This window comes from Myotis myotis, unplaced genomic scaffold (genome assembly GCF_014108235.1).
Source record: "Myotis myotis isolate mMyoMyo1 unplaced genomic scaffold, mMyoMyo1.p scaffold_m19_p_9, whole genome shotgun sequence".
Taxonomy (NCBI): domain Eukaryota; kingdom Metazoa; phylum Chordata; class Mammalia; order Chiroptera; family Vespertilionidae; genus Myotis; species Myotis myotis.
Window position 1 is genome coordinate 23024872 of NW_023416401.1, and position 13355 is coordinate 23038226.

The following is a 13355-nucleotide window of genomic DNA, read 5'->3' on the forward strand; positions in this document are numbered from 1 at the left end:
CATGCTCACATTCCTTTAGATTCCCTGCATTCCATTAAACCCAGAAAAAAACAAAACAAAAACAAAAACAAAACAAAACAAAACAAAACACCGGCCGACAGAACGATCTGAACACAAGTCAGCTCTCTGGAGTCTGATCACCAAGGTAACGTTAGGTCACCCGTCTGGAGGATGCCCTCTGGAGGAGGGCCAACCCCGGAATCTCAGCCATTTCTGTTGGCTCGGGGTCCTGTATTAACTCCGCGTGAGGGCTCAGGTGCTCCTGACTAAATGCCACTTGGAACATTAGCTGGAGCTTGGAACTGGCCAAGGCTTGGGAGGCATAGCTTCCAGGTCTGAATATGCTACTCATCAGCGCTGGGACTTGAGAGAAGTTGCTTCTCTAAGCCTCAGTTTCCCAAGCATTCAAAACAGATACAGCAATAATCTATGACTCATCTACCTTACATGGTTTATATCAAATGTTGTTTTAAAAACTGTAAGACACTCAATTCAATATGGCATGTTTTTCTCCTTAAGTGCATAACCATGTCTTCCTCCTCCTTTTTTTTTTTTTTTTTTTTACTGTTATTAGTTTTAACCTGTCTTTATTTATGCCACAAACAGTTAAAATGGCTGACTCCATTTTAAGGCAATTCTTAAATTCTCCTTTTCACCCCACGATGGGTGGTCCCAACTTTTTCCCTGGAGAACTTTCATCCTGCGCCGTCCCAGGGAAGCACCTCAACCCCATGCCCGGCAGCACCTGAACACTGTGAGGGGTCCACAGCAGAGGTACCAGGGTCAAGTAGGACCACAGATATTCCGTTGCCTTGAGTGAGCTCAACTTACTGAATCCGTTAACATCCTGAGAGCTGGAGGAAAAGCCTTCATCATTGCGGCTGGTGCTGAGCTTGGTGGTGGGTTTGTCGGTCGAGGCCACAGGCCCCATCTCCCTCTGGGCTCCGCTCTGTGTCTCCTTCTGCTTCTTGGCCAGCTTCCTTTGGGACATGTGCAAGGGAAAAAATCACAGTCAGATGGTGCCAGTTGCATTGAGAAGACCAGATTGCTCTCTTTCCCTACCCATCATCCTCAACCCCAAACCTGGTTCAGTCTCCAGAAACAGAGTCAAAGTGGGTCCTCCAGTATCAAGGTGGAATAAACCTAAATCCTTCTAAAACCATTAGTGGCTTCTGTTTACTCAGAAATATGATATGCATCCTGCCTCATCCCCAACTATGGTGTGTTCTTGGAACAGGATGAACTTAGATGAGGTTAGAACAGGAATTCGGTGAGACTAGCATGATGCCTCCCTTACTCTCCTGTCAAAGGCGTGAGAGGCCAGATTGATCTTTCTGTTCCCATGGCTCTGAATGAGATTTAAATGGAGTCTGACCTTTCTCAGGAACTGAGCTCATGAAATAGTTAAGAAAACAATGGTAGATTGAAGTAGGGGTTGGTGGTTGGCAGTGGGTGAGGGTGGAGTTTAGGTAGCCTTGTAGCTCAGAAGGAGCAAAGTTAAAGCTAAACTTGATGTATAGCTTTTTACTTAGGCATAACAGACTCTCAGAACCAGATGGGCATTTATAATAACACTAGTTTAGAGCAGTGCTTTTGAATTCTGGTGTAAATTGGAATCATTCGGAGAGCTGAACACACACACAGGCCCAAGCTCATGGAAGTAGGACAGTGCCCGGACCTTTGCGTGGGCACCAAGTTCCCCAGGTTATTCTGCCACTGCCCATTGAAGGTTAAAGCCATTAGTTTTAACATCAGGCAGGCCTGGGCTCATACTCTACCTCTACCACCTGGCAGCTGCATGACCCAGGGCAAGTTCCTCTGTGTACTGTGGCAAATAACAGGACTGGCCTCAAAGGGATGTGAGAATTAAAAGAGACAACGTGTGAAACATGCCTGGCACACAGTGAACACCCAACCCAGCTGCTATGCTTGTTTTGATATCATCGCCACTGGATCAACTACATTCCAATGTCTGAAACCCCTTCCAACAGCCCCACTGTGAAATCCCCAGGTTATATCAAGTGATGGAGACTTTGACACCTAAGGAGCTAAAGGGTTAAAAGTTCTTCTTCACATGGATTTGAAATCTATTTCCCTTAAGTTTAAACTGTTTTGTCTTAGATCTATCATCAGAGACATAAAAATATGATTAAGCCCTCTTGCATATGATAGTTCTTCAAATGTGTCTGAAAGGCAGCATGGTCCCTCTGGGTTTTCCCAACATTTATGCATCTAAATATAGTTATTATGTTCCTATGATATGAAAGGCTATAGGTAAAATCTCAAGAGGAGAGTCTTCTGGTTGTCTTCCTTCATTTTCCACAGAACTTGGTTTCAGATTTAATCTTGGTCCCTCCTATCTCAACGAGAGAAGAACAGATGTCCAAGAGAAGCCAAATTCAGTGCCATATAAGAAATAATTCTTTAAAGTTGAACCCTCCTGATTATGAAATAGGCAGCTTCAAGAGGTAATGATCTCCCTGTCAGAAGAGGTATTAAGTGAAAGGATAAACCTGGACTTACAGATGTTTGAGAGCAGTTCATCTAGGATCAATTCTAGTTGGACACTATGCTAGCATCCTCCTTTGCATGGGCCCCTTGACCTAGGTGTAGATCACACAGAATGACCAATGGCACACTTATCAGTAAATGAGTGTAACTTGAGAAGAGTTTATACAGGGGTGGGGAACCTTTTTCTGCCAAGGGCCATTTGGAGATTTATAACATCATTCTTGGGCCATACCAAATTTTCAACTTAAAAATTAGCCTCTATATTTGGTCAGACTTTCATTAACTCACCCCTAATGCCTTTGCAGGGCCAGACCAAATGATTTCATGGGCCTTATATGTCCCACGGGCTGGATGTTCCCCACCACTGGCATAGAACCACCAACAAAGGCGAGAAGGGTGTAGGGGAGCCCAAGGTATAATATATGACCAGAGAGCTGTCTACCACTCGTGTGTCCAGAAGGAAAGGGGAGGAAGCAGTCACCAGAACCGAAAAGGAAAGAGTCCTGAAGAGGCCACCTGAATAGAAATGGCCTTCTCTTGAAGGAGCCAGCCAATCCTGAGCCAGAGGCATCATGGTCTGGCTACCTCCTCTCCTCTACCCTGAACTCCTACAGTGGCTCTCATTCGCTGAGCCCAATGGGAAGCCAGTGACATTGAGTCCCTATGGATCCAGCTCTGAAAACAGAGAGCAGAGTGCAGAAGCATGGAGAGTGGATCTGCTCCAGGAATCCCTACCCAGAAGAAAATAAGTGATCCTACCTCCCTCCTTTGGCCACAATTTGTATATGGATGCAGCCTAAAATGGAATTCTTTACCTTTTCTTTTCACCCATTGGTTTGGGGAAAGCTGGGCACTTAGGAGTAGGAATGTATCTTTCTTACAATGCTTTGGCCCCAAGCATACTGTTCCCCTAGTGAAACTATTCCAGGCAGATAGAAAAACAACAGGAAAGGTAGCATTGGATCAGTTTTTCTCACCACCTACAGGCAATCAGACAGGGAGCGGGGAACGCCAATGAAAGAAAAACGAGCAATTCTGCTACTGATGACATTTTGAAGCTTTATTCTTCATTTATTATCAAAAAGGAATATGTTTAAAAATGTATATGTGACCTTCTTAATCATAAATTTGAAAAGATATACATCAGATCCTTTGCCTCTACCTGAGCTTTGCTCACATCGCCCCAGGAGGAAATAAAAGGAAACTTGATAAGAAAGTAAACTTTAAAACTATAAATGACTATGTATTGGAGTCTTTGATATTTCCCTGGGGGCAGAACTCCTAACCAATCTCATTCCATTCAGGGTAAAATAATATGGAGAAAGCTGTCTTTGGCACAAATCATTGCTTTCCAAAGGGGTAATATTAATAAAAAACAGCCTCACTGCTTCTATGAAAAATGGCATTTCACAGAAATGTTTGGGCAGCTCTGAACACCTGGATAAATATTTGAAACACTGAGCCTCTCCAAAACACGTATTTAAAAATTGGACAACTGAGTTATAAAAACCGACATATGACATCCCTAGTACTTAGTAGTTCATGGTTGATGCTACCTGTTCATGATGATGATGATGATGATGCTCTATAGCAGTGGTTCTCAACCTGTGGGTTGAGACCCCTTTGGGGGTCGAACGACCCTTTCACAGGGGTTGCCTAAGACCATCAGAAAACCCAATATAATTACATATTGTTTTTGTGATTAATCATTATGCTTTGATTATGTTCAATTTGTAACAATGAAATTGGGGGTCACCACAACATGAGGAACTGTATTAAAAGGTCACGACATTAGGAAGGTTGAGAACCATTACTCTATAGTAAATTATAAAGGTATAGACAGGTGTTTCAGCAACAGGTACACATGCTACAAAGTGGAAAGGGAGCTAATACAGAAGGAAATAAAACATAAAAGCACAGTCTGGGGACCTAACTTTATCAGAATTCAAATTTTAAGTATTAAAAATCCTCTCGGTAATAAAGAAAAAATTATAGCCTTTCCTATTGCCATAGAGTTTAATTGATTCCCCTCCCTTTTAAGAGAAGGGAAAATCCAAGCCAGTGAGGAGGCCATATGAGACCCTCAGACTGTGGCTCCAGCTTCAATTCAGCCTTCTCTTTCACACCTGTCTCCTTGTTAGGAAACACCAATTACTCATCTCCCTTCTGCACCCATTCCTCAATACTCTGTTTCCTAAACATGCCCCCATTCTCCTCCACTGGCCACCACCTCTTCATCCTGCAAGGCTCAGTGGCTTTCCAGAGTCATATCTTGTTGAGATTTCCCCTAAACATATTTCCTCTTTTCTCTGCTTGGTTGACTCAGCCATTTAACTAGTATTTATTGAGCACCTACATGTGCCAATCTCCGCTAGGTGGAAGGAGGTCACAGTGACAAATCACTACACATAACTTTGACCTCCATAGAACAGAGATGCATGGCAAAGACAGGCACTAAACCGATAATACAGAACAAACATCAAATCACAAAGGTGCTAAAAGCCAAGGAGGAGAAACACACGAAGCTCTGAGAGACGTAATAGCTGGTTTGCGTCCTGGCAGGAGATCAAGCAATGCCTTGTTGCCATGTCAGCTCAGCACTTGACTAGTCCTTACGCAGTGATTCAACTCTCCTGCCCACCAGGGCAAGAACCTCTTGAATGAAGGGCTTTTGACTTCTTGCACCTACTCTAGTTTCTTGCTGAGCGGCTGTACCATAACTGGTGCTCAACAAATTTGTTGCACAAATTTATACTTAAAACCCTACAATCTGAAGTGTAGAAAGATTGCCATCCTACTCTGACTGCAAATTATAACCACTTAGAAAAAGACACATACAAGGAAAAAGGAAGAAAAACCTGCATGAAATTATTTCGTGACTTGGAATATTTATACTTATGAATATTTTTGGCTAATAACTTAGCATTTCCTTCCTGTGGTTGTCAACAGAACTCTTGGGATGCTCGAGGAATTAATGGAATGTTTACAAAAGTCAGAGATTTCCCCCTCCTCAGGGCCTGCAGAAGAGCCACAGCTATAGATGTAAAACAAAAAGCAAAAAACAAAAACCTCATAAAACAGTCATGTGATACAGGGAATGGTCCTATAACTTATGGAATCCTCATATCCTTCAAGACTCACTTATTTGTGACTTCACAAACTTGGAATTTTCTCTTTCTCCTTGTTCTGAAATTCTTGCCAACTGGATCACACAGTTTCACCAGCAGGGGGTACCAAAAGCTGGTGGAAAGAGAGCGTACAGAAGCCTCCGTATTCCTCTGCAGGTGCGTTTATAGAGCTGGGGAATGTTTTAAGACCAGCAATCTGAAGTTTACTGCTTCTGACAGGTGGGGACAGTATGACATGGCCGCAGCTCTTGCATTCTTTGTTCTAACAGATCACTGCCAGGTCTCTCCGACCTTTGCTTGTTAGCTGAGTGAGGGCAGGCGGCAGGGCTGTGCCTGAGCTGGCCCTTGAGTCCTGTGGTTTAGTCTGAGCACCATACTTTATAAGGGAGAGCAGCAGGTGTGATGGTTCAGGGAGGGGCCTCAGGGCTGTGAAGGGTTCTGAAGTCATGCTAGTGAGGAGCAGTGGCCGAAACAGACATGTTTTTCATGGAGAGGGAATATTCAGGAAGGTTCTCTTCACACATCTGACTTCTGGCTCCATGTGGCCCCAGGGCGTAGGTTGGCTTGACAAAAGGAAGACATTTCTAGCAAAGTAGAACTGTGTGGGTCTCTTTTGGAAGTGCCTAGTGCCTGAATTGCCCTTGCCATTCTTTCTCCTTTGGCAACCGTCTCTTTATCTTTTAAGGTCCAGCCCAAATTTCCCCAATTCTTAGAAGTCACTGTCCCCTTACCAACATCTCTAGTTTCTTCCTCTTTGCACATTAAGTTGTTGGAAAAATATTTAATGAGCACTTCCTTTGTACCAGGGGCTGCTAGGAGAAGGTGACCATGAGGTGGAATGCCAGATATGCCCGGCGCCCTATTTAGGCTTTTGGAAGTAAAAAGCTCCCTCTCATTGGAGGAGTTCAAGTAGAGACTGAGAAACTACCTGGACGAGAGGAAGTCGGGGATTCCAGCAACTGGATTCTGCAAAACCCTTGAATGTCCTCTGGGCTGAGAACAGGAGGCCCAGGTCTATCAGGGGAAGAGTCTTGGGGATCCACCAACGGTTCTTCCCTGGATGTGAAGAGCCACAGAGTCTCCTGGGGAGACCCTAGCCAGGCACACTTCCCTTTCCCCGTAGGGCTCTTCCCCCGACTCATCCTCCATTCGCATCCCTGGACAGGCTTCCCCAGGATAACAAAAGATCGGAACCCAGAGGGCCATCTCAGCCCATAGGATGTGGCCAAGAAAACACGCAGCTACACTCCACTCCTGGTGAAAGCTGGCTTCATACTCTTTGAAGCTAGGTTGCTGCTGTGTTCGGATCCCTGATTGGATCTATTGCTGGAACGGAACTGAGCCATCTCTCATTTTATAGAAGAAGCTGAGGCCTAGACAGAGGAGAGGGGCTTAGGCAAGGCACACAGCCCCTGGTGGAAGCCGCGGGCCCACCCTGCTTCTGCCTTTGAGCTCAGGACACCTGCTCCAACTTTCCCCCACCTCCCTTTTCGGGATGACATCTGAAGTGCAAATTCAGTCCACCGTACACATGGCTCTCGTCCCTAATGAATGCAGCAGAGCCTCAGGAATCCAAACCCACTGACCCACAACTACTATCACTGAGGTAGGGGCCGGGCTGCACCATGTCAGAGTCAATATGTAAATGAGGGTATGGATGTGTGCAGGGTTTCAAGGAGAACACGCCCCTTTCTCTTATGTCAGGAGGTAGGGTGGAGTAGCAGTTAACACACTGGCTTTGGTGCCAGGCAGCCTGGCATCAGAACCTGGCTCCATCTCAGACTGGCTGTGTGAGCTCTTGCGAGTGACTGGTCCTTCGGCATGGCAGTGGCCCCCCATCTGAGAATGCAAGTCTCGGCAGTGCTCATCTGGAAGATGGCTGTGGAGATTAAACGGTAAGTGACCAGCAAAGCATGCTCCCCAGGGCACGGCACATAGTAAGCACTCAATAAATGCTCCCTGGTTATGATACCTTTTTCAATACAGGAAACAGCCATGTTGATTTAAATGACCTCATTATGTATTAAATGCAAATCCTCTGAAGCAGATGCTCTGAAGAATGGCTGTTCTCTGAAAACATTCTTTGATGTATTTTGGAGCCGTGTTTCTCAACCCTGGCTGCACAACTCACATGGGGAGCTTTAACAATTACAGATGAGATGCTAATATAATCGGTCTGGGGCGCGGCCTGGGCATCTGGGTTTTAGAAGCTTGCCAGGTGATTACAATGTGCCACCAGGCGTGAGCACTACTGATGAAGAACAGGGGTTCTCCAAGTGTGGTCTCTGCATCCGCAGCATCAGCTTCATCCAGAAATGTATTAGAAATGCAATTTCCTGGCCCCAACCCTGACCTACTGAATCAGAAACTCCAGGTGAGTAATAAGCCTTCTAGGCAATTCTAATGCATGCTAACGTTTGAGAACCTTGATGTTGAGTCCAGAGTTCTTATCAGCCCAGACTGTGTTGCTCAGTGGTTGAGCATCGACTATGAACCAGGAGGACACAGTTCGATTTCTGGTCAGGGCACATGCCCAGGTTGCGGGCTCAATCCCCAGTAGGATGCATGTAGGAGGCAGCGGATCCATGATCCTCTCTCATCGTTTATGTTTCTGTCTCCCTCTCCCTTTCCCTGCTTCTCTGAAACAAATAAAAATGTATTTTTTTAAAAAGAGTTCTGATCATGTTTCATCAGGACCAGGAAGCTGGAGATCTGGGTGCCAGCCTTGGGTCTCCAAAGAACTCACTGAGTTACCATGGACACACCCTTTTACCTCTCTGGGTGTTGATTTCCCTATAAGGTGGAGTTGTCATCTAAGAACCACAGCCAGAACTGACGCTTTATTTACCTGGCCGGCGTAGGTCAGTGGTTGCGCATTAACCCATGAACCAGGTCATGGTTCAATTCCCAGTCAGGGCACATGCCCAGGTTGAGGGCTCGATCTTCAGTGGGAGGCATGCAGGTGGCAGCCGAGCAATGATTCTCTCTCATCATTGATGCTTCTATGTCTCTCTCCCTCTTCCTTCCTTTCTCTCTGAAATCCACAAAAACATGTATTTTTAAAAAGAACTGATGCTTTTTAAGTGACTGTTATTGGCTTGATTGTGCCCCACCTAAAAGACATGTTGACATCCTAACCTCTGGTACCTATGAATGTGACACTTGGAAATAGAGTCTTAACAGATGTCATCAAGTTAAGCTGCGGTCCTTAGGATGGGCCCTAATCCAGTGTGACTGGTGTCTGTAGGAGAAGACGGTAATTTGGACAGATGCACAGGGAATGCCAAGGACTGCTGGCCTCCACTAGGAAGAGGCAAAGAAGGATTCTACTCAGAGTCTCAGAAGAGCATGACCCGCTGACACCTTGATTTCAGACATCTACTCTCCAGAACTGGGAGAGAATACATTTTGTTGTTTTATACCATCCAGTCTGTGGTACTCTGTTATGGCAGCCTTAGGAGATGAACACAATGACCACGAAACAGTACATCCTAATCTTATTTCATTTATGTACTAAGCACTTATATAGCATTTATTCCATGCCAAGCACTATTCAAGGCTTTTACAAACACAGTGTATTAACTTCTGTAATTCTCCTAGTAACTTGGATTGCAATGAAATTCCAACTCCTTAAGATCAAAGAGCGAGGCAGAGAATGTCCTCAGCCTTGGGTCCCCAAATAACTCACGGAGTTACCATGGACAGCCAGGCAGCCACGCCTCCAAATGTTCTCTAAGATCCCTGTTATGTCAGGTTCAGCCAAGGACCCATACCTATCTGTCCTTGTCCCAGGCTTTCTCAGCTGGCTCCCTCCCTCTCCAGGCAAACACACACACACACACACACACACACACACACACACACACACTCCACATACCACACACACACACACACACACACACACACACACACACACCACACACACACAACACACACCACACACCACACACACACACACACACACACACACACACACCACAACACACACACAGACAGACACACATACGAGCGGCAGAAAGCTCATGTTCACACCATTCACATCCTTCAGGCAATGCACATCCTGTCTGCTCATTACCTCTCGTGGGCACCAATTCTGGAGCATAGCTGGTGGTCCTTCCTTTCCTACCTGTCACTTCCCCTTGGGGCTTCTCTGTGCTTCCACCAGAAGGGCAGTAATAGGAACAATAGCAGCAGATCTTACTACAATTTGAAAGGCTAAGGGATCTTGGCCACCACCCCTGCCCCCTCCAGCTCTCTGCTGTCTTGCTCTCCAAGGCTGTGCCTCCACAGTCTGTCTCTGCTGTCTTCTACCTGTGGTTGCCTGTCTGTCTTCCCTGCCTGGATGGCTCTCCTCACATCACACTCTTTCCTCTAAGGCAGTGGTTCTCAACCTTGGCTGCACATTAGAATCACCTGGGAATCTTTTTAAAATCCTGATTTCTGGGCCTCATCCTCTGGAAATTCTGTTTCTTTGTTACTAATGTTGTGGCCCCACCCCATAACAAAGAAACAGAATCTCTGGAGGATGAGGCCCAGAAATCAGGATTTTAAAAAGATTCCCAGGTGATTCTAATGTGCAGCCAAGGTTGAGAACCACTGCTCTAAGGGCAGAGCCAGGCCCAGTCTAACCATCTTCTGGAGCTGGCATGGGGACCAGCACAGGAGAAGGCCTAACACAGATGCAGGGCCCTCCTGCCTCTGGGCCTACGGCCACACTGCCCCTTGGATCTTGAAGCAGAACTCAGTGGAAACAGCATGGGCTCTGGAGCCAGACTGACTGGGTTCAAATCTTGGCTGCAGCATTCACTAGCCATGTGGCCAATGACTTCGCCCAGTGGTTCTCAAACTTCCTAATGCCTCGACCCTTTCATACAGTTCCTCATGTTGTGGTGACCCCCAACCATACAATTATTTTCGTTGCTACTTCATAACTGTAATTTTGCTACTGTTATGAATCGTAATGTAAATATCTGATATGCAGGATATATTTAGGCGACCCCTGTGAAAGGGTCGTTTGACCCCCAAAGGGGTCGCGACCCACAGGTTGAGAACCACTGACTTAGCCTCTTTATCACTCAGTTTCCTCATCTGTAAAATAGGAATGACCATAACGAATGGCCTCACAGCCATTTACAGTAGACACTGACTTATAGATATTAAAATTCTTACAACAGGACGGTCACCTACCAAATAAGCTCTATATAAATGTTCGTTGAGTAACAGGCAAGGAGGAGGGAAAACATGCCTCCTAGGAATAAGGGCACAGAATCTGTGATTCAGACAGTGGCAACGGCCCTGAATGCTCTCAGGCCACTGAGCTCGGAACCCCTGGCGAGGCTAATGGCCCTGTGTTCTTGGGGCTGTGGGACTACCATGGACTTGGGCCCCTGGTTCTAAGCAGCTGTGAAATCACATTTGGGTCTTCATCCCCATGAGACGAAGACTCAGTTTCCTCATCCTTAGATTGGTATTTGGTACATCACAGAGTTACTATGGTGATTAGAAATAAGAAACTTAATTTCGTCCTTTTTTGCCTCCTAGTCATTTCCCTGCCCCTCCCATCACCCTTCATTGTAATAACTTACATAATATACATTAGTTCATATTTGTATTTCCTCTAGCATCTTGTTCAGCACTTGGCATAATGTTGTGAAAGCTTCAACAATGTTTACTGAATGACTGACTGAATGAATGGCACTTATAACTCCTTTATTGTTGCTCTGTCCCATGTCGTAGTATCCCCAGGATTTACACTTGACACTTGAATCTATTTCTGCATAAACTGCCCGAACTTGAACAGGTCCTACTTGTTATTATACAGGTTGGCCTTTTTCTGCAGACGGCGCATGTAGTGATTCTCAGACTTGAGGCGGTGTCAGAATCACCTGGAAAGCTTGCCAAAATGGGGATTGTTGGGTTCCACCCTCAGAGTTTCTGATTTATTGAGACTGAGATAAGGCTGGTGAATTTGCATTTTCAAGTTCCTCAGAGATGCTGGGCCTCGACTTTGAGAACTACTGAGTGTCATCTTCCATCCCCCTGGGGACACATTCCATGTATCTGCTGTCTTTTCTCCATCAGTCACTTTAAATCTTACTCCCATCTCCCACCCTACTCCACTCCTGAAACTGCCAATGGGCATAATATACCCTTGACCCAGGATCCCCCATTTCCTCAGGACTTTATTCCAATGCAATAATAATAAAAAAGCAAATACACCTATGTTATGTAGAGAACACTGGAAAACACGGCTTCATTTATTCCAGGGGCTTCTCAACCTTGGCACTATTGACATGTTGGGTGGGACTGTCCTTTGTTGTGTGGGTCTGTCTTGTGTATTTTAGGATTGTTGACAGCACCCTTGACCTCCACCGCAGAAGCCAGTAGCTCCCCAACTCCTATTAAAAATATCTCCAGACACTGCCTAATGACCCCAAGCGGGAGTACAGGGCAGAGTTGCCCCTGGGTGAGAACCAGTGGTAAATACATATGAATGTATGACTGACATCAGTAGATACCAGCATTTGCTTGGTACCTTAAACATATCTGTAATCCTCATGGCAACACTATAAGGTGGTGACAATTTCCTTTGTTCTATAGAAGAGGGATTGAGGCCCAGAAGGGTTCATCTTAAACACAGAAAGCAGGTGAAGGGACCAGGTGGGATTTGAACCTGGTGCTGCAGCCTGCAGAGCCCTGCTCTCTCCCTCAGGCAGCTCTGCTCCTTTCCTGAAGAGCAAACAAACACTTACAGCCTCATAAATGTCTAACGAGAGGGGACCGGTTCAGTAAATTATGGTGCGTCCCCCGATGGAATATTATGCAGCTATTAAAATGATGGAGTGCCATTAAAAGGAAAACTCTGTAACAACATGGAAAAATGCTAACTGGATTACATTAAGTTAAAAAAACAACACAGCAGCAAATAAAATTGTGATTACCACTATGAGAAAGTATAAGTGTGCTGAAGTGTTAGATGGGAGGTATTAAGGATAATTTTCTTTTCTGCTTTGATATCCATTGTTATCAGAATGTCTTTGCAATCATTATTTTTAAGTAGCAGCACAGAAACGAAATTTGAGATGTTAGTTTGCCATTGGCCCTTCTTCCATCTGAATTAGTAGAATAAAGCTGCTTTATATCCTTTGAGTGTGGGAAGGGTTTAAGACACTCTTACACCTCCCCCCAAGAACACTGTTGCATATGTATGTTTCTGAACTAGGACATCTCCCCTTGCACTGACCAGCTTCCCCAACACAGCAAGCTGCAAGCACAGAGAAACGTCTCTGAGGGCATCGGTGTGGATCACCGGGAGCAGGGCTTGTAGGAGCACGCGGTCTGTGAACATCAGCTGTGTCTGCCTGTCAGCGGGTACTGAGCAGAGCACCGGCCTCATGCATTATGCATAGAGAGTGGCCTGGCACCCTGGCCCAGCTGCGCAGGAGAAGTCGTGCATAAGGAACATCTGATGAACTGATTGGAATGTCAAAATGTCATTAAGGATAAATTAATAGATGTGTTACTTTGGCTGGAAGAGGCCATGCCAGCAAGACAACAGGCAGCCGGCGGGCTGTTCCCTGGCGCAAGACAGACGACGCTTGCAATAGAGATTCATGGTCTTTGTGCAATGTGAGGGGCTTTGCTGGGAGAAGAATAAACAGAAATGCTCCAGCACTTAAGCGCTGTAAAATCACAAGCATGAGATAAATTAATTAG

At 45.5% G+C, this 13355-nt stretch overlaps 1 protein-coding gene across 1 annotated transcript in view; it reads right to left on the reverse strand.

The window, feature by feature from the left end:
- PTPRT (protein tyrosine phosphatase receptor type T) overlaps positions 1-13355 on the reverse strand; it is a 682122-nt gene that overhangs the window by 116941 nt on the left and 551826 nt on the right. The window contains exon 15 of the mRNA XM_036323307.1: positions 832-980. Coding sequence (XP_036179200.1) covers positions 832-980 — 149 coding nt within the window. The remainder of the gene's footprint in view (positions 1-831; positions 981-13355) is intronic.